We start from the raw sequence: 15,682 nt of genomic DNA, 5'->3' as shown, positions 1-15,682 counted from the left end.
CAAAGGTTTCTGTACCAAATATTAAGTTCTGCTTTTCTGATGTATCAAATACTTATGTCATGCAATAAAATGCAAATTAATTATTTAAAAATCACACAATGTGATTTTCTGGATTTTTGTTTTAGATTCCGTCTCTCACAGTTGAAGTGTACCTATGATAAAAATTACAGACCTCTACATGCTTTGTAAGTAGGAAAATCTGCAAAATCGGCAGTGTATCAAATACTTGTTCTCCCCACTGTATATACTAGGCGGTGTCAGAGGAAGGCCCAAAAAATTATCAAAGAATCACCCAAGTCATGGACTGTTCTCTCAGCTACTGCAAGCAGTACCGGAGCACCAAGTCTAGGTCCAAAAGGCTACTTAAACGACTAGCACACAGCTCAGACACCCATGCATACCCCACAAGACATGCCACCAGAGGTGTCTTCACAGTCCCCAAGTCAAGAACAGACTATGGGAGGCACACAGTACTACATAGCACCATGACTACATGGAACTCTATTCCACATACAAATACACCTTATGGAACATAGGGGACTATGAAGCAACACAAACATAGGCGAAGACACATGCATACACACACAGAACATACACACGTACACATGGATTTTGTGTTGTAGATATGTGGTAGTGGAGTAGGGGCCTGAGGGCACAGACTTAGTGTGTTATGAATGTGTAGTCTTAAGGATCCAAACCTTTTTTTACATTTTCGCTTAAAATGACATACCCAGGCCTCCCGGGTGGCGCAGTGGTCTAGGGCACTGCATCGCAGTGCTAGCTGCGCCACCAGAGTCTCTGGGTTCGCGCCCAGGCTCTGTCGCAGCCGGCCGCGACCGGGAGGTCTGTGGGGCGACGCACAATTGGGCTAGCGTCGTCCGGGTTAGGGAGGGTTTGGCCGGTAGGGATATCCTTGTCTCATCGCGCTCCAGCGACTCCTGTGGCGGGCCGGGCGCAGTGCGCGCTAACCAAGGGGGCCAGGTGCACGGTGTTTCCTCCGACACATTGGTGCGGCTGGCTTCCGGGTTGGAGGCACGCTGTGTTAAGAAGCAGTGCGGCTTGGTTGGGTTGTGCTTCGGAGGACGCGTTGTTTTCGACCTTCGTCTCTCCCGAGCCCGTACGGGAGTTGTAGCGATGAGACAAGATAGTAATTACTAGCGATTGGATACCACAAATTGGGGAGAAAAGGGGATAAAAAAATGGGGATAAAAAAAGGGGATAAAAAAATATTATAATATTATAATGATAATAAAAATAAATAAATGACATACCCAAATCTATGTTGCTCATGACCTGAATCAAGGATATTCATATTCTTGATACCATTTGAAAGGAAACACTTTGAAGTTTGTGGAAATGTGAAATTAATGTAGGAGAATATAGCACATTAGATCTGGTAAAAGATAACACAAAGAAAATAACATGCGTTTTTTGTATTTTTTTTGTACCATCATCTTTGAAATGCAAGAGAAAGGCTATAATGTATTATTCCAGCCCAGGCGCAATTTAGATTATGGCCAATAGATGGCAGAAGTTTGTGCAAAGTTTTAGACTGATCCAATGAACCATTGTATATCTGTTCAAAATGTTGTTTCAAGACTGTCCAAATGTGCCTAATTGTGCACTCTCCTCAAACAATAGCATGGTATGCTTTCACTGTAATAGCGACTGTAACTTGTGCAGTTAGATTAACAAGAATTTAAGCATTCTGCCCAGATCAGATATGTCTATTTCCTGGGAATTTTTCTTGTTACTTACAACCTCATGCTAGTCACATTAGCGCAACCGTACCGCGGGAGGGGGGGGGGGGGGGACCGATCCCAGTAAAATAAAAAATACAATTGAATTTTGACAGACCCCAGGAAGAGTAGCTGCTGGGGATCCATAATAAATACAAATACAAATACAAATGAAATGGCCACCCGGACTATTTACATTGACCCCCCCACACTCGTTGTTTTTACATTGCTGCTACTTGCTGTTTATTATCTATGCATAGTCACTTTACCCCTACATACATGTACAAATTACCTTGACTAACCTGTACCCCCGCACATTGACTCGGTACCGGTACCCACTGTATATAGCCTCGTTATTGTTATTTCATTGTGTTACTTTTTATGTTTATTTAGTAAATATTTTCCTTCATTTCTTGAACTGCATTGCTGGTTTATTGCATGTAAGTAAGCATTTCACTGTTGTATTCAGCGCATGTGACAAATTAAATTTGATTTAGGGAAATTAGCGCATTTTAAAATTATTATATTTCAACATGTCAATTTTGAATTATAGTGTATGTTTCCCACTCACAAACTATTGCATTAATTACATCTATATCTCACTCATTTCACCATTTACACTTTCTTCCCTTTCTACCCTCCTCCCACCCCTCTTCTCATTTCTCCCTCCATATCCTTCATATTTCTCTCTCCTCCCTCCCTCCCTCTCCAGGTACCAGAAGTGATCAGTAGTATCCGTGCGGTGTCAAAGTCTGCCCTGAAGGAGGACTCCAAGCCCAAGCGGGATCCTGAAGAGGCCTTCTATAACTCCCAGAAGTTTGAAGTGCTCTACTGTGGCAAGGTAAAGGACCACTACCACATCCATTTTCAACCTTACTGTGTGTTTATCATCAATCATTTGACCTGAATCAAAGCCCTATACAGTATCTTTATGTAGGTATGTGTTTGGGATGACTGAATTATCTTAATCATATGTGAGAGCTAAGCTCCCTAAAACAGATATGACTGTATTTGTATGCGTAATTGACATTGTTTGTGTAATAGATCAAGTAGATGAAATCAACCAGTCATTGTATCAATCAATCAAAGGTGACTATCGGCCACAAGAAGGCTCCCTCCACCCTCATTGATGACTGCATCAACAAGTTCCGCCAGCATGAATTGGAGCGCAAGCACCTGCGCCTCCTGAATGACCAGCGGGGATCCACAGAAAGCGCCCCCGTGGAGTTCATGATGGGGGATGACGGAGACCCCCTCTCCTCAACCACCCGCAGTGAGGGGCTGGAGGAACCTGAGGGGCTGGAGGTGGATGAGGTCACTAACAGAGGAGGTTCTGGAGGTAAGGACCTCTCCCAGTAAAGTGTCCAAACAATTCTTGATGAGGGCAGCTTGTTGCTGAAATGTACCACCCAGAACATGCTAGATTGATCAAAAATAAATTCAAATATGACCTTCAAGCATAACTTTCCTTAAAATCCCCTTTTGTAGTTGAAAACTGATGTTCTAGGCTAAGTTGTAGTGAAACACATCATTCCATGTCCCATTTTCCGCAAATGGTATGAAGTTGAGGATGTTGTTTCACAGATTTTGCAGCTATTTGGAACATGTGATGGACAGGTGTTGATGTCCAATTAATTATTTTTAACAAGAGCCCTGTGAATAGAAATGTGGCATTGGACCAATAGTCTAGTGTATGACTCGTCCTTGTGTCTTCTCCGTAGTGAAGGGCATGTCTGGGGAGCCTGTGTTTGTGTGTTTTGGGGGAGTGCGGTTGAAGGCCTAGAGGGTATTGACTCGTTCTTATGTCTCCCAGGGAAGATCATGTCCAGCAGCCCCAGCTTGGGCAGCCTGCGGGGGTCCTTCCCCGAGTGCATCCTGGAGGACTCTGGTTTCGAGGAGCAGCAGGAGTTCCGGACGCGTTGCAGCAGCCTGGCGGGCAGTCTGCAGCGGAGGCCCCTAGAGGGTGCGCTCAAAGCCGCCCCGCCACGCCGGCGCCACGCCAGTGCCCCCAACAACGTCCAGCCCTCAGACGCCGACAAAAACCGCACCATGCTCTTCCAGGTGCAGGCTGGGTTTATATTTGGATACAGTAGTAGGGCTCTTGACTAGGTCTTAGAATGCTTTTAAATGTATGGGGTAGGTACACTACATGGCCAAAAGTATGTAGACACCTGCTCGTCGAACATCTCATTCCAAAATCATTGGCATTAATATGGAGTTGGTCCCCCCTTTGCTGCTATAACAGCCTTCACTCTTCTGGGAAGGCTTTCCACTAGATGCTGGAACATTGCTGCGGATACTTGCTAAGCCGTTGTTGCTCCTAGACGTTTCCACTTCACAATAACAGCACTAGCTGTTAATGCCAATGATTTTGGAATGAGATGTTCGACGAGCAGGTGTCTACATACTTTTGTCCATGTCGTGTAACTCTCACCCTTTCTATCCCAAACCATTGAGGATGAACCAGTAAAAGAATATGCACACTCAGGAGTACCATGTAATATATAGTAGTAACATACAGTATTGTAGTACAGGAATATCAAATAGTTGTGATAGTATATAGGAATACACTACAGCCCTAGTACTATGGCCCGGAGAAGTTGTTGACTTATACTCTTCCAAGTCAAAGTTGCTGTGTTCTTTGAGTTAGCCTGTGCTTTTAGGTAGCTAGGTCCTTCAGGTGTTGATGCTCTCACCATACAGCTCTACTACCAGCTGACTACATTCAGTCACTCACAGGAAGATGGGACATGGCATGTAGGGAGAGAGGGGGAGGGAGTGGGAGAGGTCTCCTTGGGTCTGGAAGCTTTCTCAACAACACTCACAAACTGGAACATGTGCTGCAACATTTGCTCACAAGTTATCAGGGAGGGAACTGTGTTACAGTTAGGGTTGTGACAAATATATTTTTTTCTTAAGTTAACTTCTCTAGCATAGGGGGCAGCATTTTCACGTTTGGATGAAAAGCATACCCAAATTCAACTGCCAGCTACTCATCCCCAGAAGATAAGATACGCATATTGTTAGTAGATTTAGATAGAAAACACTCTGACGTTTCTAAAACTGTTTGAATCATGTCTGTGAGTATAACATAACTTATTTAGCAGGCGAAACCCCGAGGACAAACCATGCAGATGTTTTTTTTTGGAGGTCACTCTCTTTTCAATGGATTTTCATTGGGAATACAGATTTCTAATTGACCTTCTTGCAGTTCCTACCGCTTCCACTGGATGTCAACAGTCTTTAGAAATTGGTTGAGGGTTTTTCCTTTGTGTAATGAAGAAGTACGGCCATTTTGAATCAGGGTCACTTGTTGTGTCCTGTTTGTTAGAGGCGCATGACCAGAAGGCTAGCTACAGTTTGTTTTAATCCTGTATTGAACACAGATCATCCCGTCTTCAATTTAATAAATTATTTACGTAAAAAAATACCTAAAGTTGAATTACAAAAGTAGTTTGAAATGTTTTGGCAAAGTTTACAGGTAACTTTTGAGATATTTTGTAACGTTTCACAAGTTGGAACCGGTGTTTTTCTGGATCAAACGCGCCAAATAAATGGACATTTTGGATATATATCGACGGAATTAATCGAACAAAAGGACCATTTGTGATGTTTATGGGACATTTTGGAGTGCCAACAACAGAAGCTCGTCAAAGGTAAGGCATGAATTATATTTTTATTTCTGCGTTTTGTGTCGCGCCTGCAGGGTTGAAATATGCTTCTCTCTCTGTTTACTATGGTGCTATCCTCAGATAATAGCATCGTTTGCTTTCGCCGAAAAGCCTATTTGAATTCTGACATGTTGGCTGGATTCACAACCAGTGTAGCTTTAATTTGGTTTCTTTCATGTGTGATTTAATGAAAGTTTGATTTTTATAGTAATTTATTTGAATACGTCTTGGCACGTGCGCTCTAGCCAACAGCTCGCAGATACAGTACGAGTAGGCTACTCTACATTATGATGTTGTGGATAAGAGCGAGCATATTTTTACTTGTCAAACGGCAGTCAAGCATCGATCATCATTTCACCAGAATAAGACCCTCGATATTTATTGGAAAGGAGCATCAAGATCACCATGCACTTTCACCACCCTGTGAAGTTCATCATCATTTATTTCATCTGTAGCCTAATTTATTTTATTTATTTTTATTTCACCTTTATTTAACCAGGTAGGCTAGTTGAGAACAAGTTCTCATTTGCAACTGCGACCTGGCCAAGATAAAGCATAGCAGTGTGAACAGACAACACAGAGTTACACATGGAGTAAACAATAAACAAGTCAATAACATGGTAGAAAAAAAAAAGAGAATCTATATACAATGTGTGCAAAAGGCATGAGGTAGGCAACAAATCGAATAATTACAATTTAGCAGATTAACACTGGAGTGATAAATCATCAGATGATCATGTGCAAGAAGAGATACTGGTGTGCAAAAGAGCAGAAAGGTAAATAAATAAAAGCAGTATGGGGGGTGAGGTAGGTAAATTGGGTGGGTAGTTTACAGATGGACTATGTACAGCTGCAGCGATCGGTTAGCTGCTCGGATAGCAGATTTTTAAAGTTGTTGAGGGAGATAAAAGTCTGCAACTTCAGAGATTTTTGCAATTCGTTCCAGTCGCAGGCAGCAGAGAACTGGAAGGAAAGGCGTCCAAATGAGGTTTTGGCTTTAGGGATGATCAGTGAGATACACCTGCTGGAGCGCGTGTTGCGGGTGGGTGTAGCCATCGTGACCAGTGAACTGAGATAAGGCGGCACTTTACCTAGCATAGCCTTGTAGATGACCTGGAGCCAGTGGGTCTGACGACGAACATGTAGCGAGGGCCAGCCGACTAGGGCATACAGGTCGCAGTGGTGGGTCGTATAAGGTGCTTTAGTAACAAAACGAATGGCACTGTGATAAACTGCATCCAGTTTGCTGAGTAGAGTATTGGAAGCTATTTTGTAGATGACATCGCCGAAGTCGAGGATCGGTAGGATAGTCAGTTTTACTAGGGTAAGTTTGGCGGCGTGAGTGAAGGAGGCTTTGTTGCGGAATAGAAAGCCGATTCTTGCTTTGATTTTGGATTGGAGATGTTTGATATGAGTCTGGAAGGAGAGTTTGCAGTCTAGCCAGACACCTAGGTACTTATAGATGTCCACATATTCTAGGTCGGAACCGTCCAGGGTGGTGATGCTAGTCGGGCGTGCGGGTGCAGGCAGCGAACGGTTGAAAAGCATGCATTTGGTTTTACTAGCATTTAAGAGCAGTTGGAGGCCACGGAAGGAGTGTTGTATGGCATTGAAGCTCGTTTGGAGGTTAGATAGTACAGTGTCCAAGGAAGGGCCGGAAGTATATAGAATGGTGTCGTCTGCGTAGAGGTGGATCAGGGAATCGCCCGCAGCAAGAGCAACATCATTGATGTATACAGAGAAAAGAGTCGGCCCGAGAATTGAACCCTGTGGTACCCCCATAGAGACTGCCAGAGGACCGGACAACATGCCCTCCGATTTGACACACTGAACTCTGTCTGCAAAGTAGTTGGTGAACCAGGCAAGGCAGTCATTAGAAAAACCGAGGCTACTGAGTCTGCCGATAAGAATATGGTGATTGACAGAGTCGAAAGCCTTGGCCAGGTCGATGAAGACGGCTGCACAGTAATGTCTTTTATCGATGGCGGTTATGATATCGTTTAGTACCTTGAGCGTGGCTGAGGTGCACCCATGACCGGCTCGGAAACCGGATTGCACAGCGGAGAAGGTACGGTGGGATTCGAGATGGTCAGTGATCTGTTTGTTGACTTGGCTTTCGAAGACCTTAGATAGGCAGGGCAGGATGGATATAGGTCTGTAACAGTTTGGGTCCAGGGTGTCTCCCCCTTTGAAAAGGGGGATGACCGCGGCAGCTTTCCAATCCTTGGGGATCTCAGATGATACGAAGGAGAGGTTGAACAGGCTGGTGATAGGGGGTGCGACAATGGCGGCGGACAGTTTCAGAAATAGGGGGTCCAGATTGTCAAGCCCAGCTGATTTGTATGGGTCCAGGTTTTCCAGCTCTTTCAGAACATCTGCTATCTGGATTTGGGTAAAGGAGAAGCTGGGGAGGCTTGGGCGAGTAGCAGCGGAGGGGGCGGGGCTGTTGGCCAAGGTTGGAGTCGCCAGGAGGAAGGCATGGCCAGCCATTGAGAAATGCTTGTTGAAGTCTTCGATTATCACGGATTTATCGGTGGTGACCGTGTTACCTAGCCTCAGTGCAGTGGGCAGCTGGGAGGAGGTGCTCTTGTTCTCCATGGACTTTACAGTATCCCAGAACTTTTTGGAGTTAGAGCTACAGGATGCAAATTTCTGCTTGAAAAAGCTGGCCTTTGCTTTCCTGACTGACTGCGTGTATTGGTTCCTGACTTCCCTGAACAGTTGCATATCGCGGGGGCTCTTCGATGCTATTGCAGTTCGCCACAGGATGTTTTTGTGCTGGTCGAGGGCAGTCAGGTCTGGAGTGAACCAAGGGCTATATCTGTTCTTGGTTCTGCATTTTTTGAACGGAGCATGCTTGTCTAATATGGTGAGGAAGTAACATTTAAAGAATGACCAGGCATCCTCAACTGACGGGATGAGGTCAATATCCTTCCAGGGTACCCGGGCCAGGTCGATTAGAAAGGCCTGCTCGCAGAAGTGTTTTAGGGAGCGTTTGACAGTGATGAGGGGTGGTCGTTTGACCGCGGACCCGTGGCGGATACAGGCAATGAGGCAGTGATCACTGAGATCTTGATTGAAGACAGCAGAGGTGTATTTGGAGGGCAGGTTGGTCAGGATAATGTCTATTAGGGTGCCCATGTTTACGGATTTAGGGTTGTACCTGGTGGGTTCCTTGATGATTTGTGTGAGATTGAGGGCATCAAGCTTGGATTGTAGGACTGCCGGGGTGTTAAGCATATCCCAGTTTAGGTCACCTAACAGAACAAACTCTGAAGCTAGATGGGGAGCGATCAATTCACAGATGGTGTCCAGGGCACAGCTGGGAGCTGAGGGGGGTCGGTAGCAGGCGGCAACAGTGAGAGACTTATTTCTGGAGAGATTAATTTTTAAAATTAGAAGTTCGAACTGTTTGGGCATAGACCTGGAAAGTATGACAGAACTTTGCAGGCTATCTCTGCAGTAGATTGCATCTCCTCCCCCTTTGGCAGTTCTATCTTGACGGAAAGTGTTATAGTTGGGTATGGAAATCTCAGAATTTTTGGTGGCCTTCCTAAGCCAGGATTCGGACACGGCAAGGACATCAGGGTTGGCAGAGTGTGCTAAAGCGGTGAGTAAGGCAAACTTAGGGAGGAGGCTTCTGATGTTGACATGCATGAGGCCAAGGCTTTTTCGATCACAGAAGTCAACAAATGAGGGTGACTGGGGACATGCAGGGCCTGGGTTTACCTCCACATCACCCGAGGAACAGAGGAGTAGTAGGATGAGGGTGCGGCTAAAGGCTATCAAAACTGGTCGCCTAGAGCGTTGGGGACAAAGAATAAAAGGAGCAGATTTATGGGCGTGGTAGAATAGATTCTGGGCATAATGTGCAGACAGGGGTATGGTGGGGCGTGGGTACAGCGGAGGCAAGCCCAGGCACTGGGTGATGATAAGAGAGGTTGTATCTCTGGACATGCTGGTCTCAATGGGTGAGGTCACCGCATGTGTGGGGGGTGGGACAAAGGAGGTATCGGAGGTACGGAGAGTGGAACTACGGGGTCCATTGCAAACCAAAACAATGATAACTAGCCTGAACAACAGTATGCAAGGCATATTGATATTTGAGGGAGACATACAATAAGGCATAAAGTGATTGCAGGTCTTGATTGGGAGAGCTAGCTAAAACAACAGGTGAGATAACAGCAGCTAGTCAGTTAACACAGCAGCAGCAGGTAAAAATGGCGACGGCTAGGCAGAGAGGGTCGGATTAACTACACACAGATCCTGAGTTAAAGCACAGAGCCGACAGATAAAACACAAATAAACGGCATGATTGCCCGAACCGTAGTGGGAGGATCACACACCTTATCATCACGTGACTCCAAGTTTACGTCAATATGATGGTTATTATTTCAATATTTACCGACACAAAAAGATCACACCATGTCGACTGAACAAATTATCTGTCGGCATTTATAACATTTTACAGAAATTTCCATCACAGCTGTCATTACTTTTTTTTATATAAGGTATGACTTTACCCATATAAAAACTGTGGATGGAAATGTGGTTTGTGGCAGTCAATTTTAGGGGAAATTATTTGTGCAGACTTTTTTTTTACTGTGTGTGTCTGAGGGAAAGATGACAAATTTCCACGAATAGGCCTATCATGAGATACCCATCATAAGACATTGTGGACTTGCTTTCTATTAGGCTTTAGGCAGGATCCAGATTTTCATACCGTCATACAATTATTCTGCCATCCCGGGATGAAGGTATTACCAGCATAACACACAAGGGGGCACAAAAAAAAGCCCATAGTTGATCTATTACCAAAATGCTAACAAAGAATTTGCACAAGTAATAGCGAAATTACACAAACGCTGTTAGCTAAATGTTAACGAGTGAAAACGAACAAACTAATTGCACAGATACGCAAATCTAGCTCATAAAGTTATAAGCATAGTTAATAGCTACCGAATGTCATTTTAGTTGAGTGTGGACATTTACACGCGAAAGTGAATGAAAGATTGTGCAAATGAACAAAGTTGTGATGCTGCTCTTCCTTCTGGAAAAGCATGCATGTGTACACGGAGAAGAAACGGAGAAGAAAAAAAATGCTAGTAGGAAGGACAGGGAAACAAATGGCAGTAGTACAGAACTCTGATAACGGAGCTCTTTGACTTCTAAAACATGGCAGAAAGCCATTAGAAGATATCTAATGGCAAATATTCAGTAGTGAATTGCATACAAGTGTAACTTCATTACCTAATGTGCGCCGCACAACAGAGACTCAACGATTTATGTATAGAGCGCTATGGACTATCCCATTGTGCTCTTTACAACGAACACGTGACCACCTTAACTTCTCTGGGATACGTGGGACGGTAGCGTCCCACTTGGCCAAAAGCCAGATAAAATGTAGCGCGCCAAATTCAAATATATTACTTATAAAAATCTATCTTTCATGAAATCACACATGAAAGACACCAAATTAAAGCTACACATGTTGTGAATCCAGCCAACATGTCTGATTTCAAAAAGGATTTCCCGCGAAAGCACACCAAACGATTATGTTAGCTCAGTACATAGCCACAGAAAAACATAGCCATTTTTCCAGCCAAAGATAGTAGTCACAAAAAGCAGAAATAGAGAAAATTAATCACTAACCTTTGATGATCTTCATCAGATGACACTCATAGGACATCATGTTACACAATACCTTTATGTTTTGTTCGATAATGTGCATATTTATATCCACAAATCTCGGTTTACATTGGAGCCATGTTCAGAAATGCCTCCAAAATATCCGGAGAAATTGCAGAGCCACGTCAAATAACAGAAATACTTATCATAAACTTTGATGAAAGATACATGTTTTACATAGAATTAAAGATACACTTGTTCTTAATTCAACCGCTGTGTCAGATTTCAAAAAAACTTTACGGAAAAAGCACACCATGCAATAATCTGAGACGGCGCTCAGATATAACAACATTTCTCCGCCATGTTGGAGTCAACAGAAATACGAAATTACATCATAAATATTCCCTTATCTTTGATGATCTTCATCAGAATGCACTGCCAGGAACCCTAGTTCCACAATAAATCGTTGTTTTGTTCGATAATGTCCATTACGTATGTCTAAGTAGCTACTTTTGCTAGCATGTTTAGTGCGCAGATGCAGGCGAACTCGGACGAAAACTTCAAAAAGTTATATAACAGGTCGAATAAACTGGTCAAACTAAGTAGAGAATCAATCTTCAGGATGTTGTTATCATAACTATCCAATAACGTTCCAACCGGAGAATTCCTTTGTGTCTCTAGAAGTTATGGAAAGCAAGACGATATCGTTTGGAACGCGCATTCTGCCAGACCAATGACTGAAACACCTCCCATCTGGCTCAACATCACAGTAGAGGCTTCATTCCACATTCTACAGACTGTTGACATCTAGTGGAAGGCGTAGGAAGTGCAAACAGATCCATATCTTACAGGGAATTGAATAGGCGATGAGTTGAACATCGACCAGCCTCAGAATTCTCACTTCCTGTTTGGATTTCCTCTCAGGTTTTTGCCTGCCATATGAGTTCTGTTATACTCACAGACATCATTCAAACCGTTTTAGAAACTTCAGAGTGTTTTCTATCCAAATCTACTATCAATATGCATATCTTATCTTCTGGGGATGAGTAGCTGGCAGTTGAATTTGGGTATGCTTTTCATCCAAACGTGAAAATGCTGCCCCCTATCCTAGAGAATAGAGCATATATTAGCACCTGGGACAGAGTACGAGGCAGTTCACTATAGGCACGCAATTCATCCAAAAGTGAAAATGCTGCCCCCTATCACAAAGAATTTAACTGTTCTGGGGAACAACAGTAAGCTTCTTAATGCAAAATAATGTGACAGGTGAAATGAAGAACGCAATCTGCTTTATCTCCTAACGTATTGCCCAAGTTTACTACAGGTGTTAACTTGAAAAGTAGCTACAAATAATCTCATTTTTGAGAAACTTCAAATATAGTTTTGACAGTATTGAAAAACCATTCAATGGCTTTTTTCCCGAATACCCTGGTATACAGTATTTCGCCCAAGCCTACTTTCTACTCTTCTAAAGAAGCCTACTTGATCAATGTATCAAGGTCAAATTCCTCATTAGTGTGTGTGTTTGTGTGCTTGTTTTTCAGGTCGGACGCTTCGAGGTGAACCTGATCAGTCCAGACAGTAAGACGGTGGTGCTGGAAAAGAGATTCAAAGACATCTCGTCCTGCTCTCAGGTTGGTAAACCTGGGTTTGTGTTTCACTCTACTGTGTTCCGTGTTTACATTCACATTCATCCACCTCATCTTATCCCAATGCTACAGAGCTTTTCACAGGTGCAAATTACCCAAACTTAACTCGTTCTTGAACATGCCTACTTCATGAATAAAAAAATGTGTTAGTTTGGGGGCTTGCATTGTCAGAGGATCATTTCTTAGTATTTTATTACAAATGCACATTACTTCGGCTCAGTCTTTCATCTTTTCATTGGCAAGGATTTACTTAGCTAGTAGTCCTACTAATATGATTTAAAAAATTGAGTCTTTTGACACGTCACGGAAAAAGGTGTTAGGTTCTAATTCTCAGAGTAAAAACTCAACGGACAATATGAAAGCTTAACCAAGTTTATTCTTTCCAGAGGATCAATACAGCTGCATTAGACAAAGACACTGTTCACACAAGCGCTGATATTTATCCCTTTATCCCCATTATCCTAGGCTGAGTCTCCTCCTACACATCTGTACAGACATTGTATCTTTATTGCTCGGCAGGAAACTAAGTGATAAACTTTTCTTTCTCCCTTAACGTGACCTAACCTCGGCCCCCTTCATAACTAATCCATGGCCCTCTCCCCTTATCAATGCCTGCCACATGTGATCGCTTTCCCTACACTCAGTACATTCCAAGCTTAATAGCACCCACTATATACTGTCCTCCTACAGATAACCATTAACTTCTGGTGTAGCCCCTCGGCTATGGCACCCCCCAGGTCTCTATTACAACTAATGATTAATAACATTTAAAGTTCAGAAATCCATTCCTATCAAAGGTTAGTAAAACAATTGCTTGAAGGGAGTCCCTTAAAACAATAAAATAACAGTATATGCCATCTGCCATATTTTAGGGAAAGATAATGCTCTTGTGTTATTGTTTGTACTTGATGTTTATAGCCTAATACATTCCAGCTAATTATTGTTTAAACCAGGGACAGCCACTCAGTCCACAAAGGCTACGTTACATAGCATTGCTGACGTCTTTCTCCATTTGCACACGATGTTGTATTAGGGGATTAAATTGATTTATAGAAGGTTGAGAAACCTCTCTCCAACCAGTCTCTCAAACATATACTGTGCTGTATAAACTACCAATGAATTCTATACTTAAACTGTATCAATGTAGTGTATCGTCTGTATTGCAGCGCATCATGATATTTGATTGTATTGTGCGGTTTGCTCAGGGTATAAACAAGACGGACCACTTTGGGTTTATCTTTCGCGACCCGGGGGAGACTGGTCCGAGCCAGTATGTGTGCTACGTCTTCCAGTGTGCCAGCGAATCCCTGGTGAGTATCGGCTAGCTCCTCCCACTGCACACTCCCTGTGTACATCTCATTTGACATTATCAATCATAGTCTGCTGCTGGACAAAATGTATGTGTTATGGCTTTACATCCCCTGCTATATTGTGGATAAAGAGTTACCTGTCTAACAGAACACAGAGGGTGTTCTTTTAATGGAAGCCTCTCAAATATAATCCAGGTAGAATCAGGAATTCCCCAGGGCAGCTGTCTAGGCCCCTTACTTTTTTCAATCTTTACTAACGACATGCCACTGGTTTTGAGTAAAGCCAGAGTGTCTATGTATGCGGATGACTCAACACTATACACGTCAGCTACTACAGCGACTGAAATGACAGCAACAATTAACAAAGAGCTGCAGTTAGTTTTAGAATGGGTGGCAAGGAATAAGTTACCGCTAAATATTTCAAAAACTAAAGGCATTGTATTTGGGACAAATCATTCACTAAACCCGAAACCTCAACTAAATCTTGTATTAAATAATGTGGAAATTGATTAAGTTGAGGTGACTAAACTGCTTGGAGTAACCCTGGATTGTAAACTGTCATTGTCCATAATATGCGCTACTCTGCCTTCTTAACAGCCCTGTCAACAAGGCAGGTCCTACAGGCTCTAGTTTTGTCGCACTTGGACTACTGTTCAATAGTGTGGTCAGGTGCCACAAAGAAGGACTTAGGAAAATAGGCAGAGACACATGCGTACACACACGATAACATACGCACTATACACACGTACACATGGATTTTGCTTTGGAGATATGTTGTAGTGGAGTTGGAGCCTGAGGGCACACACTTAGTGTGTTGTGAAATCTGTGATGAATGTATTGTAATGTTTTCAAAATGGTTTAACTGCCTTAATTTTGCCGGACTCCAGGAAGAGTAGCTGCTGGCTTTGCAACAGCTAATTGGGATCCATAATAAATCCAAATTCAAATTGGTCCCTGACTCCTTGTGGTTCCAATGGCTCAGTTCATTAGAGCAGGGTTCCCCATGTGCAGAGTTTTGATCCAACCCTGCAGCAACACACTCGATGTAGCTAATTAGGGTCCAGAGAGAAGGTGTTGATTGGTTGAATATTTCAATCATGGGTCTTACAGAAGGGCACATTCACAATCTGGAGATGGAGAACCATTTTAGCATGGTTGTGAGGTTGCTTCCTGCTTGGGCCACATAATGTGTTTGAATTGTTGCTATTATATACCTGGGCTATGTCAAAATGTTTAACTAAAGCTGTAATGCACATCTACATCTACTATAGGCCTACCAGTATCACAAAACATTGGTCATAATGTATTGGGTTCTGAAATAGCCTGGAGGAAGGGTTCTGTGGAGTGCTAGGAATCCAAATTGTTGTTTACTGTAAGTGGAGTTAGACTGCTGTGTGTGTGTGTGTGTTTGCCTATAGGTGGATGAGGTGATGCTTACTCTGAAGCAGGCCTTCAGTACGGCAGCAGCTCTGCAGAGCGCCAAGACACAGGTCAAGCTGTGCGAGGCCTGCCCTATGCACGACCTGCACAAACTCTGCGAGAGGATTGAGGGTACGCCACTGTCTACCGGATCTATTACAGTGCCTTCAGAAAGTATTCATACCCCTTGACTTTTTTTCCACATTTTGTTGTGTCACAAGTTGGGATTAAAATTGATTTAATTGTATTTTTTTTGTCAGTGATCT

The 15,682-nt window shown here is 43.2% G+C and overlaps 1 protein-coding gene across 2 annotated transcripts in view; it reads left to right on the top strand.

The window, feature by feature from the left end:
* Positions 1–15,682, top strand: part of tbc1d4 (TBC1 domain family, member 4) — a 248,987-nt gene that overhangs the window by 36,676 nt on the left and 196,629 nt on the right. For both annotated transcript variants that reach the window (XM_071341978.1, XM_071341976.1), the window contains exons 2-7: positions 2,452–2,580; positions 2,829–3,078; positions 3,553–3,800; positions 12,583–12,672; positions 13,893–13,997; positions 15,416–15,548. In XM_071341978.1, the coding sequence (XP_071198079.1) occupies positions 2,452–2,580; positions 2,829–3,078; positions 3,553–3,800; positions 12,583–12,672; positions 13,893–13,997; positions 15,416–15,548 (955 nt within the window). The remainder of the gene's footprint in view (positions 1–2,451; positions 2,581–2,828; positions 3,079–3,552; positions 3,801–12,582; positions 12,673–13,892; positions 13,998–15,415; positions 15,549–15,682) is intronic.

This window comes from Salvelinus alpinus, chromosome 14 (assembly GCF_045679555.1).
Source record: "Salvelinus alpinus chromosome 14, SLU_Salpinus.1, whole genome shotgun sequence".
Lineage (NCBI taxonomy): Eukaryota > Metazoa > Chordata > Actinopteri > Salmoniformes > Salmonidae > Salvelinus > Salvelinus alpinus.
The sequence above is the reverse complement of the archived record's forward strand: the minus strand, read 5'-3'. Positions and strand labels throughout refer to the sequence as shown.